This window comes from Rhinoderma darwinii, chromosome 11 (genome assembly GCF_050947455.1).
Source record: "Rhinoderma darwinii isolate aRhiDar2 chromosome 11, aRhiDar2.hap1, whole genome shotgun sequence".
In the NCBI taxonomy this organism is placed as follows: Eukaryota; Metazoa; Chordata; class Amphibia; order Anura; family Rhinodermatidae; genus Rhinoderma; species Rhinoderma darwinii.
Window position 1 is genome coordinate 94955117 of NC_134697.1, and position 13767 is coordinate 94968883.

General features: G+C 45.9%; 2 protein-coding genes across 2 annotated transcripts in view; both read left to right on the top strand.

Moving 5' to 3' along the window:
- LOC142663471 (uncharacterized) overlaps positions 1-13767 on the top strand; it is a 62031-nt gene that overhangs the window by 44796 nt on the left and 3468 nt on the right. The gene's annotated exons all lie outside the window — the stretch shown is intronic.
- On the top strand, positions 7655-12570 carry LOC142663465 (gastrula zinc finger protein XlCGF66.1-like). Its single transcript, XM_075842138.1, has 4 exons — positions 7655-7783; positions 11440-11584; positions 11986-12156; positions 12242-12570. Exons 2-4 carry the CDS (start codon positions 11507-11509, stop codon positions 12467-12469), a joined length of 477 nt encoding a protein of 158 aa, XP_075698253.1. The 5' UTR covers positions 7655-7783; positions 11440-11506; the 3' UTR covers positions 12470-12570.

The following is a 13767-nucleotide window of genomic DNA, read 5'->3' on the forward strand; positions in this document are numbered from 1 at the left end:
CCACTGTATGCAAGACTACTATACTGTGTATTCGCTCAAAAAATGGCGACACACAGTGTAGGAGGCTTGAACGTTCAACCCCCTCCTTTCTCCTGGCACTAGCCAGAATAAAGGAGGGGGGATTCTGAGAGCTCACTAGAGCGAGTGAGTTTTCTCAAATTTTGAAGCATAAAGCAATGTGGTTGCTTTACCACATGCCAATGCTGTAATTTTGGGAATTGCTCCCTCTAGTGACCAGCACATAGAAATGTTATAAAGTAAAATCTAATTTATAATATTTCCTGACTCGTGAAAAATTTTTAAAAATTAGAACAATGTTTAATCATTTATATACTAACAGTTTAACTTTAAAAAAAAAAATAATAATTTCTAGCGACACATTCCCTTTAAAGGGAATGTGTTGCCAGAAAAACATGTTTTTGTTTTTTTAATTAAACATTTAGTGTGTAGGTGATTAACCCCTTAACGCCGAAGGACGGATATATCCGTCCTCAGCAGCTGCTAGTTCGCGCAGGAGGACGGATATATCCGTCCTGTGATCGCGCGGGTACTGACAGTTTACCCACGCGATCAGCGGCAGGAGCACGGCTGTTATACACAGCCTGGCTCCTGCTGCAACTGTCGGAATCGAAGCACGCGCCGATTCCGGCAGTTTAACCCATTAAATGCCGCTGTCAACAGTGACAGCGGCATTTAATGTGTTTGACAGAGGGGGGAACTCCCTCTGTCTCCCGATCGGCGCCCCCGCAAACAAATCGCGGGTCGCCGTCGGGTTTCCATGACAGCCGGGGGTCTAACAAAGACCCCCAGGTCTGTCTTCAGCATCTGCCTGTTAGGCGATGTCGGAGGCATGACCTAACAGGTTGCCTGTCAGTTTTACACTGACAGGCAATAATGCTTTGGTATACGAAGTATACCAAAGCATTATATATGCGATCGGCATATCGCATAGTGAAGTCCCCTGGTGGGACTAAAAAAAAAAAAGTAAAACCGTTAAATAAAGTTTGTGAAAAAAAAATAAAAAAAATTACAGTCAAAGTCAAATAAAACTACTTTTTTGCCCCAAAAAGTGGTTTTATTTAATAAAACGGTCAAAACAAATCACACATACACATATATGGTATCCCCGCGATCGTAACAACTTGACCAATAAAATGAACACATTAATTAAACCGCCGGATGAACGGCGTCCAAAGAAAACGCAAAAAACAACGGCAAAATTCTCTCTTTTCTCCCATTCCCCCCATAAAAAATAAAATAAAAGTTAATCTAGAAGTCCTATGTACCCCAAAATAGTACTAATGAAAACTACACATTGTCCCGCAAAAATCAATCCCACGTACGGCCACATCGACGGAAAAATAAAAAAATTACGCCTCTTGGAACGCGGCGATGCAAAAACAAGTAATTTTTTTCTAAAAGGGTTTTTATTGTGCAAACGTAGAAAAAACATATAAAACCTTTACACATTTGGTATCCCTGTAATCGTGCCGACCCATAGAATAAAGTTAACATGTTATTTAAGCTGCATAGTAAACGGCGTAAATTTATAACGTGAAAATTAATGCTGGAATAGCTGCTTATTTTCAATTCTCTCCTAAAATAAAGTTAATAAAAGTTAATCAATATGTTATAAGCATCTAAAAATGGTACAATTACAAAATACAACTCGTCCCGGAAAAAACAAGCCCTTATACGGCTACGTCGACGGAATAAAAAAAGAGTTACGACTCTTGGAATGCGACCGTGAAAAAACAAAAAATAATCCTTGGTCATTAACGTGCAAAATGGCCCGGTCATTAAGGGGTTAAACATTGTTCAAATTTTTTTTTATTTTTTTTTCACGAGTCAGGAAATATTATAAATTAATTCTAATTTATAATATTTCCCATTGCTGGTCACTAGATGGAGCTATTCCCAAAATTGCAGCATTGAAAAATTGGGTAAAAAGCCCTCGCTCTAGTGAGCTCTCAGCATCCCCCCCCCCTCCTTTATCCTGGCTAGTGCCGGGATAAACGAGGGGTTTGAACGGTCTAACCTCCTACACTGTGTCGCCATTTTTTGAGCTAACACACAGTGTAGTAGGTTTACATACAGTAGTAAACGTACACGAACATACATTGAAATCTCTTACCTGCTCCTGCCGCCGCGGCTCCCTCCGGCCCGTCCGCTGCCGCTGCTCCAAGTGCACAAGTCCGGAAGCCGCGACCGGAAGTAGTAATATTACTGTCCGGCCGCGACTTCCGGTCCACAGGAAAATGGCGCCGGACGGCGCCAATTTCAAGTTGGACTGTGTGGGAGCGGCGCATGCGCAGTTCCCACACAGACGGCGTACACAGAAGTGGATGGGACGGGACCCGTTCGCAGTCTCTATGGGACTGTGGCTGCCGTATTCCATGTCTGTATGTGTCGTTAATCGACACATACAGAAATGGAACAAAAAATGGCAGCCCCCATAGAGAAGAAAAAGTGTAAAAATAAGAAAAAGTAAAACACAAACACACAAATAAATATAAAAGTTTTTAATAAAGCACTAACATCTTTAACATATTAAAAAAAAAATTGTGATGACACTGTTCCTTTAAGCCTGATTGTGATACGCTAAGCAGCAGCGCCATCGTGTGGTCATTGCTGAGAAATCTCACTAAATTGAATGTAATGCAGGCAGCCTAGTGATACGCTGAGCAGCAGCACCATCGTGTGTTCAATGCTGGGAAATGCACACTATATTCTATTTATTTTCGAAAGAAACATGCAGTCCTAAATCAACACTATATAAATCTGTAAAGAATATATTGCTTCATTTCATTTATTTTATGCTTCCAATAATATTATTTACACTCTCTAGCAATTAAATCCATATAGAGAGGTAGCAATTAAAGTCATAATGAGGGGTATTTAAATAGTGAGCTTTTTTATCCATACCGTAAGTCAACCTCCCGAGCAACACCGGGTAGAAAATTTGTATATCTATATACGGATAGTACACAGGCAGTGGTTAGGACCTACCTAAGGCCTCATGCACACGAACGTATTTTTGTCCTCCCGTAAACACTGGCGTAAATACGGGTCCTTGGTCACACGTATTCGACCCTTATTGCACCAGTATTTACGGGCACGTTTTCACTGCAAAATTGCACTGCACTAATCGGCAGCCCCTTCTCTCTATCAGTGCAGGATAGAGAGAAGGGGCAGCCCTTTCCGTAGTAAAAGTAAAAAAAATTCATACTTACCGGCCGTTGTCTTGGTGACGCGTCCCTCTTTCGACATCCAGCCCGACCTCCCTGGATGACGCGGCAGTCCATGTGACACACACGGAGTCACCCATAATTACGGAGACCCCCTAGACTTCTATGGGCCGGCGCGTGCCGTTATTACGGCCTGAAATAGGACATGTCCTATATTTTTCAACGGCAAGGGCACCTTCCCGTAGGCATACGGGAAGGTACACGTGGCTAATAGAAGTCCATGGGCCCGTAATTATGGGCGTTTTTACGTTCGTGTGCATGAGGCCTTAGTATGCCCTAAATGTTGTGGGTATGGGGAGGGAAATAGAGCAGGACTGGTCAAAGTCGCCTTCAATTATTGTATTTATTGTCTCTCCCTGTGTGTTCCTTTCCCTGATAACTGGTCGGTATTGTCCCGACGTACGTTTCGCTGAGCGAAGTCAGCTTCTTCTGGGGGCAATCAAGGAAAAAGGGGACTTTGCACAATTAAATCCTTTCCCTACAACAGTCGGTATCAATAACAAAATAATTGAAGGCGACTTTGACCAGTCCTGCTCTATTTCCCTCTCTTCCCATACCCACAACATTTATGAATTCAATAGGTGGTGCACACCAGAGCAGGAACGGCCACTAGAATTTTGAAACAAAATAAAAAAATTTTTTTAATACAAAATAAAATAGGAGGCTCATCCTTCCACATCTTAGTATGCCCTAACAACATGGATGTCTGTCCATATATGGTATGTCCCTCGATCGCGTCACAGGGAGGTCCCCAGGATGAAGATACAATTGAATACTATGGCGGAGCAGGGAGCTATAAGATGCTGGGACAGGATCCCTGCGCAGGCTGGCGCGATGACATCACTGCAACGCGCCAGCCTACACAAGGGTCCCGTTTCTGCGTTTTTTTTCTGGCTACAGGCCTAACGTGGCTGAGGAGTCCTGCTGTGCGGCTCCGTTCGTTGCGGGAACGGGGCTAAAGGAGTACAAGCTCCCTACATATGTGGCCGTGTGACATGGTGCTCACCACTGTCGTCACGTGGAGATACAGTTATGGGCAGGGTCAATACACGGCTTTCATGGCTCACTGGGTCAATATTTTGAGCAGCAGCGGTGACAGTCCAAAAAGGCAACAAGGCCGGGTGCTAGTGACGCCTCCAGGACTTTGTAGGTCTTTCGACACCAGGCAGATCCTGTCCTCCTCCAGTTCCTCCTCAACGGACGACATCCTCACATCCCCAACTCAATGGGACTCCACCTTGCACATGCTGGACCTTCTATACGAGCAGCAAAAAGGCGGTCAATGATTACTGCCTGCAGCCGACCACAGGGACAATATGTTGTTTTGCAGAAGTGTGTCACCTCCTGAGGCCCTTCGAGGCCACGAGGATTGGCAGGAGGGACCACTGCCGCATCAATGACGTCATTCCCCTCATATGTTGACCCATAACCATATATGTTGCTGTCACTTTGACATTACTAGGGCTGTGTTTTGCGTTAGAGAGCTAGAAACAGGTGGGATAATATCCTAGAAGCCCTCAGTGTCAAACACCCTTTCAAGCCAATTTGCACGCTCGTTGCGGAACGAATTTATTCGGCTCGAAGCAAAAAAACTTTGATCCGAATATGAAACGGAACATAAGCGTCATTAAAGTAAAGCCCAACGAACATAAATCATTTACTGACCCTGAATGGATGTTAGTTGTCTGTCCGTCCACTCTTCCCGGAGTTGTAAGGAGGGAAGTTCAAATATTGTCTATACCCGTGAGAAGTCCAATAGAGTAGCGTGGCGTCTGACTATCGGGGGCCGGATAGCTGCAGCCCCGTCAGTGGGGAGTCAACAGCATCGGACTGCGCAGGTCTGCACCGCCCGTGACCCCTTCCCTCCGCAGCCACTTTTTATTCTCTTTTTTCCCTCCTCTTCTTTCGAAAGCCATCATATTTTTATAGTTTTCCATCAATATCGCCGTATGAGGGTTTGATTTTTGCGGGACGATTTGTAGTTTCTCATGGAACCCTATAATCCATATGTAGCCGCATTGATTAGATGTTTTTTATAACGCCCTCTATATCATGAACTGCCCTGAAGGCGCCTCTCATAACCTCTGTCACAACCAGGATCATCGGGTGATGGGGAGCCCATAGAGTGGAGACAGCCTTTGTACTCCAAGGCATTAATTAGCAAAGAGTTTTCAAGGAGGGTCTAAAATACAGCAACTGTGGCTGTCAGGCGATGTTCACACACACAAACGGCTGAAAATACGGAGCTGTTCTCAAGGGAACACAGCGCCTGATTTTCAGAAGTTTTTTAAGCCACTCACGTTTTTTTACGACCGTTTTTGGAGCTATTTTTCTATAGAGTCAACGAAAAACGGCTCAAAAAGTGACCTGCACTTCTTTTTCGCGGGCGTTTTTTTTACCCGGCCGTTTTCCAAAACACCCTTTCAGAACAGAACGCAGTTTTTCCCATTGAAATCAATGGGTAGATGTTCGGAGGCGTTCTGCTTCCAATTTTTCAGCCGTTTACGGCCCGAAAAACGTACAAAAATAAGCCGTGTGAACATACCCTGAGAGTAGGAATGGGGGAGTTGTAAGGGATCCCACAGGGTAAAAGAAAACGTTGAAAATCAGTGAATTAGAGAAACTCAACAACTCCAAAGTCGTGTTATAGGAGCTGTGAAGGATGGTTTATTTGCTTATATTCTCTGTATTAAATTACATTATGAATTATCAAGCAGGAGGCCGAATTACTAAGATATGTATTCTCCATTTTGAAATGACCTTTTCTCTATATAATTCTAGAGGAGTCTCAAAGAAATGTGTTATCTTTATGTGATCATCGTGTGGCCTTCATACATCCATGGCTGGCGGGTTTGCTGAACGTCCAGACATAAAGTGCAACTATTTCTCATTAGCGCAACAAACTCCCTCATGGGAAAGAACAGTTAACACCTCCCCATTGTATGCTTGTCTCCAGGTGTTACCTGATGTCAGCATTTTAATGAAGAATTAGAATTATGTACTTGAAATATTCTTATGGTCTGCTATTGGCTGAATAAGAGTTATTGTCACATTGCCTCTCATTGGTTAACCTCAAGCCTACACCCCTTTTGAATGATATTATTGTAATTGAGTTTGGCAATAAACCCCCAGAGGAGTATTTTGAGTATACCAGCAGCATCTTTGTTATTTGTCCTCTCTCGATATATATCAGAATGAAATCTCCTGATTAGGATGCTGGATAAAGTGCCTGGCGTGAGAGTCTGTTGGAACACTCGTCTAAATTTCAGTCTAATATATTTTGAGCCATTGACTTCACGACAGTGGAAATGCCGACTATCGACTGTATTCAGGAACAAGGTAGTCAGTTGTCAGCCACAAGGTAGTCAATGGTCAGCCACAAGGCAGTCAGTTGTCAACCACAAGGTAGTCAGTTGTCAGCCAGAAGGCAGTCAGTTGTCAGCCACAAGGTAGTCAGTTGTCAGCCACAAGGTAGTCAGCCAGAAGGCAGTCAGTTGTCAACCACAAGGTAGTCAGTTGTCAGCCACAAGGCAGTCAGTTGTCAGCCACAAGGTAGTCAGTTGTCAGCCAGAAGGCAGTCAGTTGTCAACCACAAGGTAGTCAGTTGTCAGCCACAAGGCAGTCAGTTGTCAGCCACAAGGTAGTCAGTTATCAGCCACAAGGCAGTCAGTTGTCACCCACAAGGCAGTCAATGGTCAGCCACAAAGTAGTCAATAGTCAGCCACAAGGTAGTCAATGGTCAGCCACAAGGTAGTCACTTGTCAGCCACAAGGCAGCCAGTTGTCAGCCACAAGGCAGCTAGTGGTCAGCCACAAGGCAGCCAGTTGTCAGCCACAAGGCAGCCAGTTGTCAGCCACAAGGCAGTCAGTTGTCAGCCACAAGGTAGTCAGTTGTCAGCCACAGGGTAGTCAGTTGTCAGCCACAAAGCAGCCAGTTGTCAGCCACAAGGTAGTCAGTTGTCAGACACAAGGTAGTCAATGGTCAGCCTGACAAGTGATTATCGTCAGGCCATGACCCTGATCATCCTCCAGTGACTTCAGGCTCCTTCCTCCTCCTCCTGAAGAAACGCTCTGAACATCTGTAAAGACGCCACATTGTCCTTCTTGTTGTTCCTCCTGCAGTTATTATAAGGAGCAGAATAACCGTAAAGTGAAAGCGTCGTCTTCCATTCCTCAGCAGCATTTACCACACAGCTCTTTCCCGCTTTTCAATCTCGCGCCTTCATTGGTCACATGATACGCTACGTCACGCTCTAGTGATGCCGACGTCATCCAGGTCCTTACAAATGATGCGAGTAGGTACGCGGCTGAGGCGACGATGATTCTCGCTGGAATGCCCGTCTCCTATTGGTCAGAAGGAGCCGCCTCGTCCTCAGTGCTGCAGCTTCACCCTGTTAGAATTATAGAGGAGAGCGCCGCCATTTTCTTGTGGCCTTCAAGCATCAGTTATTGAACGATGGGATTCTGCGCTCTGCTCCGTCCTTTGGGTTTCCTGTCACATGATCACTTATAGGACCTCAGTGTCTCCTGGAAGAGGTAATTTATCTAATAGATATTATTACAGGTGGACATTAATGTTATGTCTTATCTACACATATTCCCCCTTACCTGCATACATAACACAATATAATATCACATACTGTGTAATAACATGTCAGATATCACATGTATTATACACAAACCTGCTGTAATATGCTGCTGAGCTCATACATAATAATATAAATATATAAAATTTTATCCCCTAACCAAGGGATAGATGATAACATGCTGATCGGTGGAGGTCCGACCGCTGGGACCCCCACCGATCACGAGAACAGGTGTCCCGTTCCCTCCGAATGTAAGTAACAGGTCACGCACACGCACTGCTGCTCCATTCATTCTCTATGGCACTGCCGGAGACAGCCGAGCACTGACCGGCAGTCACATAGACAGCGAATGGAGCGGCAATGTGCAGGTGTGACCTCCCACTCCATTCTGAGAAGCAGGACCCCTGTTTTCGTGATCGGTGGGGGTCCCAGAGGCCGGACCTCCACCGATCAGCATGTTATCACCTAACCTGTGGTTAGGGGATAACATTTAATCTTGGGACAACCCCTTTAATATATATTTCCTGTGCCTGCTGTATATAATATACCCCCAACACTGTCCCCACACAGTATAATGCCCCCATAGCTGCCCCCACACAGTATAATGCCCCCATAGCTGCCCCCACACAGTATAATGCCCCCATAACTGTCCTCCACACAGTATAATGCCCCCATAACTGCCTCCACACAGTATAATGCCCCCATAACTGCCCCCACACTGCATAATGCCCCATAACTGCCTCCACACAGTATAATGCCCCCATAACTGCCCCCACACAGTATAATGCCCCCATAACTGCCCTCCACACAGTATAATGCCCCCATAACTGCCCCCACACTGCATAATACCCCATAACTGCCTCCACACAGTATAATGTCCCCATAACTGCCCTCCACACAGTATAATGTCCCCATAACTGCCTCCACACAGTATAATGCCCCCATAACTGCCTCCACACAGTATAATGCCCCCATAACTGCCCTCCACACAGTATAATGTCCCCATAACTGCCTCCACACAGTATAATGCCCCCATAACTGCCCCCACACAGTATAATGCCCCCATAACTGCCCTCCACACAGTATAATGCCCCCATAACTGTCCTCCACACAGTATAATGCCCCCATAACTGTCCTCCACACAGTATAATGCCCCCATAACTGCCTCCACACAGTATAATGCCCCCATAACTGCCTCCACACAGTATAATGCCCCCATAACTGTCTCCACACAGTATAATGCCCCCATAACTGTCACCACACAGTATAATGCCCCATAACTGCCCTCCACACTGTATAATCCCCCCATAACTGCCCTCCACACAGTATAATGCCCCCATAACTGCCCTCCACAGTATAATGCCCCCATAACTGCCCTCCACACAGTATAATGCCCCCATAACTGCCCTCCACACAGTATAATGCCCCCATAACTGCCTCCACACAGTATAATGCCCCCATAGCTGCCGCCACACAGTATAATGCCCCCCATAGCTGCCACTGCACAGTATAGTGCCCCCATACAGTATAACGCCCCCATACAGTATAATGCCCCCATAACTGCCCTCCACACAGTATAATGCCCCCATAACTGCCTCCACACAGTATAAAGCCCCCATAACTGCCCTCCACACAGTATAATGCCCCCATAACTGCCCCACACAGTATAATGCCCCATAACTGCCTCCACACAGTATAATGCCCCCATAACTGCCCCCACACAGTATAATGCCCCCATAACTGCCCTCCACACAGTATAATGCCCCCATAACTGCACCCACACTGCATAATACCCCATAACTGCCCCCACACAGTATAATGCCCCCATAACTGCCTCCACACAGTATAATGCCCCCATAACTGTCCCCACACAGTATAATGCCCCCATAACTGTCACCACACAGTATAATGCCCCCATAACTGCCCCCACACAGTATAATGCCCCCATAACTGCCCTCCACACAGTATAATGCCCCCATAACTGCCCCCACACTGCATAATCCCCCCATAACTGCCCCCACACAGTATAATGCCCCCATAACTGCCTCCACACAGTATAATGCCCCCATAACTGTCCCCACACAGTATAATGCCCCCATAACTGTCCCCACACAGTATAATGCCCCCATAACTGTCACCACACAGTATAATGCCCCATAACTGCCCTCCACACTGTATAATCCCCCCATAACTGCCCTCCACACAGTATAATGCCCCCATAACTGCCCTCCACAGTATAATGCCCCCATAACTGCCCTCCACACAGTATAATGCCCCCATAACTGCCCTCCACACAGTATAATGCCCCCATAACTGCCTCCACACAGTATAATGCCCCCATAGCTGCCGCCACACAGTATAATGCCCCCCATAGCTGCCCCTGCACAGTATAGTGCCCCCATACAGTATAACGCCCCCATAGCTGCCCCCATACTGTATAATGCCCCCATAACTGCCCTCCACACAGTATAATGCCCCCATAACTGCCTCCACACAGTATAAAGCCCCCATAACTGCCCTCCACACAGTATAATGCCCCCATAACTGCCTCCACACAGTATAATGCCCCCATAACTGCCCTCCACACAGTATAATCCCCCATAACTGCCCCACACAGTATAATGCCCCATAACTGCCTCCACACAGTATAATGCCCCCATAACTGCCCCCACACAGTATAATGGCCCCCATAACTGCCCTCCACACAGTATAATGCCCCATAACTGCCCTCCGCACAGTATAATGCCCCTATAACTGCCCTCCACACAGTATAATGCCCCCATAACTACCCTCCACACAGTATAATGCCCCCATAGCTGCCCTCCACACAGTATAATGCCACCATAACTGCCCTCCACACAGTATAATGCCACCATAACTGCCCTCCACACAGTATAATGCCCCCTTAGCTGCCCCCACACAGTATAATGCCAAAATATTGTCTAATAAAAATAATAAAATAAATACTCATCTAATCCCATTCCCACGAAGATTAAAGATCCCTCTGGCCTGTGTGGTTCGGTGTGGAGGGCGCGATGACATCACTGCATCACGCTGGTCTGTGCTGTGCTAACGTTACATAGTGGATGGTGGAGCAGGGAGCTGACGGCTCCCTGCTATACCTTTTGGATTTAACTGTATCTCTGTCCTGAGGATGCAGATACAGCTGAAACCAGGCAAAAAAGGAAATGTGCAAGATGACTTTGGTTATCTGCAATGCATTTTAATATATATGTCTGATAGGTGGGGGTTTCACCTCTGGGACTTCCACTTATCAGGAGAATGGGGATCCCCAGCTTCTCCGTTTGGCACTCTGGAGAGGAAGAGTCAAGTGGGTCCCGCATAAGCACATCCATCTCCGAAGTGGCGTTTACGGGAGCTACAGTGGCTATAGCTGCATTAATCGCATCCACCACATCTTTTCCCCTCTCGAGTCCCGGACCAGTGCCAGAGATGGCTGGGGGCATCGCGGGCCACACAATGACCCTGACCCGCAGGTTGTGCACCCCCTGATCTAACGGCATATATAGTTTACAACATATTTGTTGAGCAGTGATGAATAATAAGATGTTCTCTTACAAATCCTGTTCTTTATTACAATGGAAGGATCATCTTCTCATGGCCGATATTCACTATAAGAACTTGAATCAATTCCGTGACTGATCAAGTGACGATGGACAGAAAATACGATAGGATGAACGAAAAGATACTAAGTCTGACCCTGGAGATCATCTATCTGTTGACTGGAGAGGTGAGGGATTTTGGGATGTCACGACGAACCCTTTATTAAAGGGTAAAAAGTTTTGACATTTCATAAGTTTTGATCGGTGGGGGTCCGAGAATGGAGACCCTAACTGATCGTTAAAACGAAGCGGCAGAAGTGTTCGGTTGAGTGCTGTGCCACATGGTTTCTGAGCCGAGCAGAAGCAGCGCAGCGCTTACCCCAGCATTTCTGCCGCTTCGTTTTAGCGATCGGTGGGGGTCTCAATGCTCGGACCTCCACCCATTAAAACTTTTGACACGTCTCTATGATACGTTAAAAGCTTAGTTACACTTTAGTAAAACGGCAGCTGTTTGTCAGTATGAGGGGATACACACACCATGTCAGGAAAATAAGCCCTGTCTGTTCTTGTTCGCTTTCTCTTTACATAGGACTATGGACCTTCGAAGAAGTTTGATCACCACGTTACTTCCAACTGCCATCAAGCCTCAGGAAAATTGGGCAAAACTCAAAGCCCCACCATGGTACCGCTACATGAGAGAAGCAATGAGAAAAATATCCTAGACCTCACCAACAAGATCATTGAGCTGCTGACGGGAGAGGTGAGCCGGGGGCTGGGAATATCGGGACATTCTAGAGGAACACCCAGGGAGGTGTGGGGATGATGACTGTATCATTGTGTGTCAGGTTCCTATAAGACATGAGGACATCACCGTCTGCTTCTCCATGGAGGAGTGGGAGTATATAGAAGAACACAGGGATCTCTACAAGGACGTCATGATGGAGGACCACCGGGACCGCACATCACCGGGTAAGAGGCATCTCTACAAGGACATCATGATGGAGGACCACCGGAACCGCACACCACCGGGTAAGCGTGGTAACTACACAAATCCTCTGATAAATTCTCTATAAACCATGTATTCTATCACTGTTTCCTACAGACAAGTCTAATAACAGAAATACATCGGAGACATGTCCCAGTCCTCTTTCTCCACAGGCGTCTGCGGTGGAAAACCACGATGTTCCGCAGGATGATCATGTAGGTGGAAATAAAGCCAATCCATACTACGTGATCTGTATAGACTGATATTCTTCTATTTCATCCTTTTTTGACTAAATCTAAAACTGTTATTTTTGGGTATTTAGGATGATCTTCCTATTGTTATTAAAGCTGAGGTTATAGCAGAAGAAGTAGAGACCAATGACTGGGGTGCTCAGCGAGGCAAGAAGGTGGAAACTCCTACAGGTAATAACCAATTACATACAGAAAATGTCCCTTATGAACTGCCCAAACAGGTACGCAATATATCGGCCAATACTCTCACAAAAGATGTTGATGGTGTTGTAGGTGTATGCAACCTTAGGATGCTTTTACACCGGCCCATTTTGGCCGTAACAACGAGACAGCTCATTGATCGGCGCGCACTTGCTACTTTCACAAGGAGTATTGCATGAATAGACCATGTTCTCATGTGTAGACAGTAGGTTATTTTCTCCTGTGTGGCTGACTTCCTACAGGACTAAATCATCACCGATCAAATCCATCATGCCATTTGTGAGACATCTCCTCGTCTAGCTCCACCCTCCTCATCCCTCTGTATGTCCTCCTATGCATATAGTGCTGCTGAAGAGATTTCTTCTGTATCTAAGGAAGGTTCTATGAGATGCTGTTCACTGCCTCCTGCGTAAAAACTGACATGGAGAAACCTATCACAAGCAGGGGAGACAGGTTGAATCTGCATCACATAGAATACTCAGACTCTGCAGTTAGAGGACACAGGGCAGTAATCGGGAACGAGCGTTCACATGAACCCTCGTTTGACCGATAGTTGGCCTGTGTAAAAGGGCCTTAAGTCATTGGTGTACTTTTAGGACCATATTTTTTGCTACAAGCTTCTGCATAGTCCAAGGTAATCTAGCTGAAGTATGGTGATATGGTAAGGAGCTCCTGGCGATCAAATAATAACTAGAACAAATACGGACATGCACATTCACTGCCTGAATTATAGACATAGGACCCATTTTTCTATCATCAAGAGGTGAAAAGGGCTTCTGCTTTCCTATTTAAGTGACGAACTTGGCGACAGAAATACATGATTGCGTTGTAAAATTTGACATGTGAATTAACATAATATATGCATGCTTGTATCCAGCAGATGGAAACCGCAGGAACATTCCAAATAAATGTCCAGATTTACCTCAAGCTTGTG

Excerpts from the sequence above, each read along its gene's own strand:
- LOC142663465 (XM_075842138.1), top strand. The coding sequence starts at position 11,507 with ATGGACAGAAAATACGATAGGATGAACGAAAAGATACTAAGTCTGACC. Across the intron at positions 11,585-11,985 it reads TCTATCTGTTGACTGGAGAG|GACTATGGACCTTCGAAGAA; the intron begins GTGAGGGATTTT and ends CTCTTTACATAG. Across the intron at positions 12,157-12,241 it reads TTGAGCTGCTGACGGGAGAG|GTTCCTATAAGACATGAGGA; the intron begins GTGAGCCGGGGG and ends ATTGTGTGTCAG.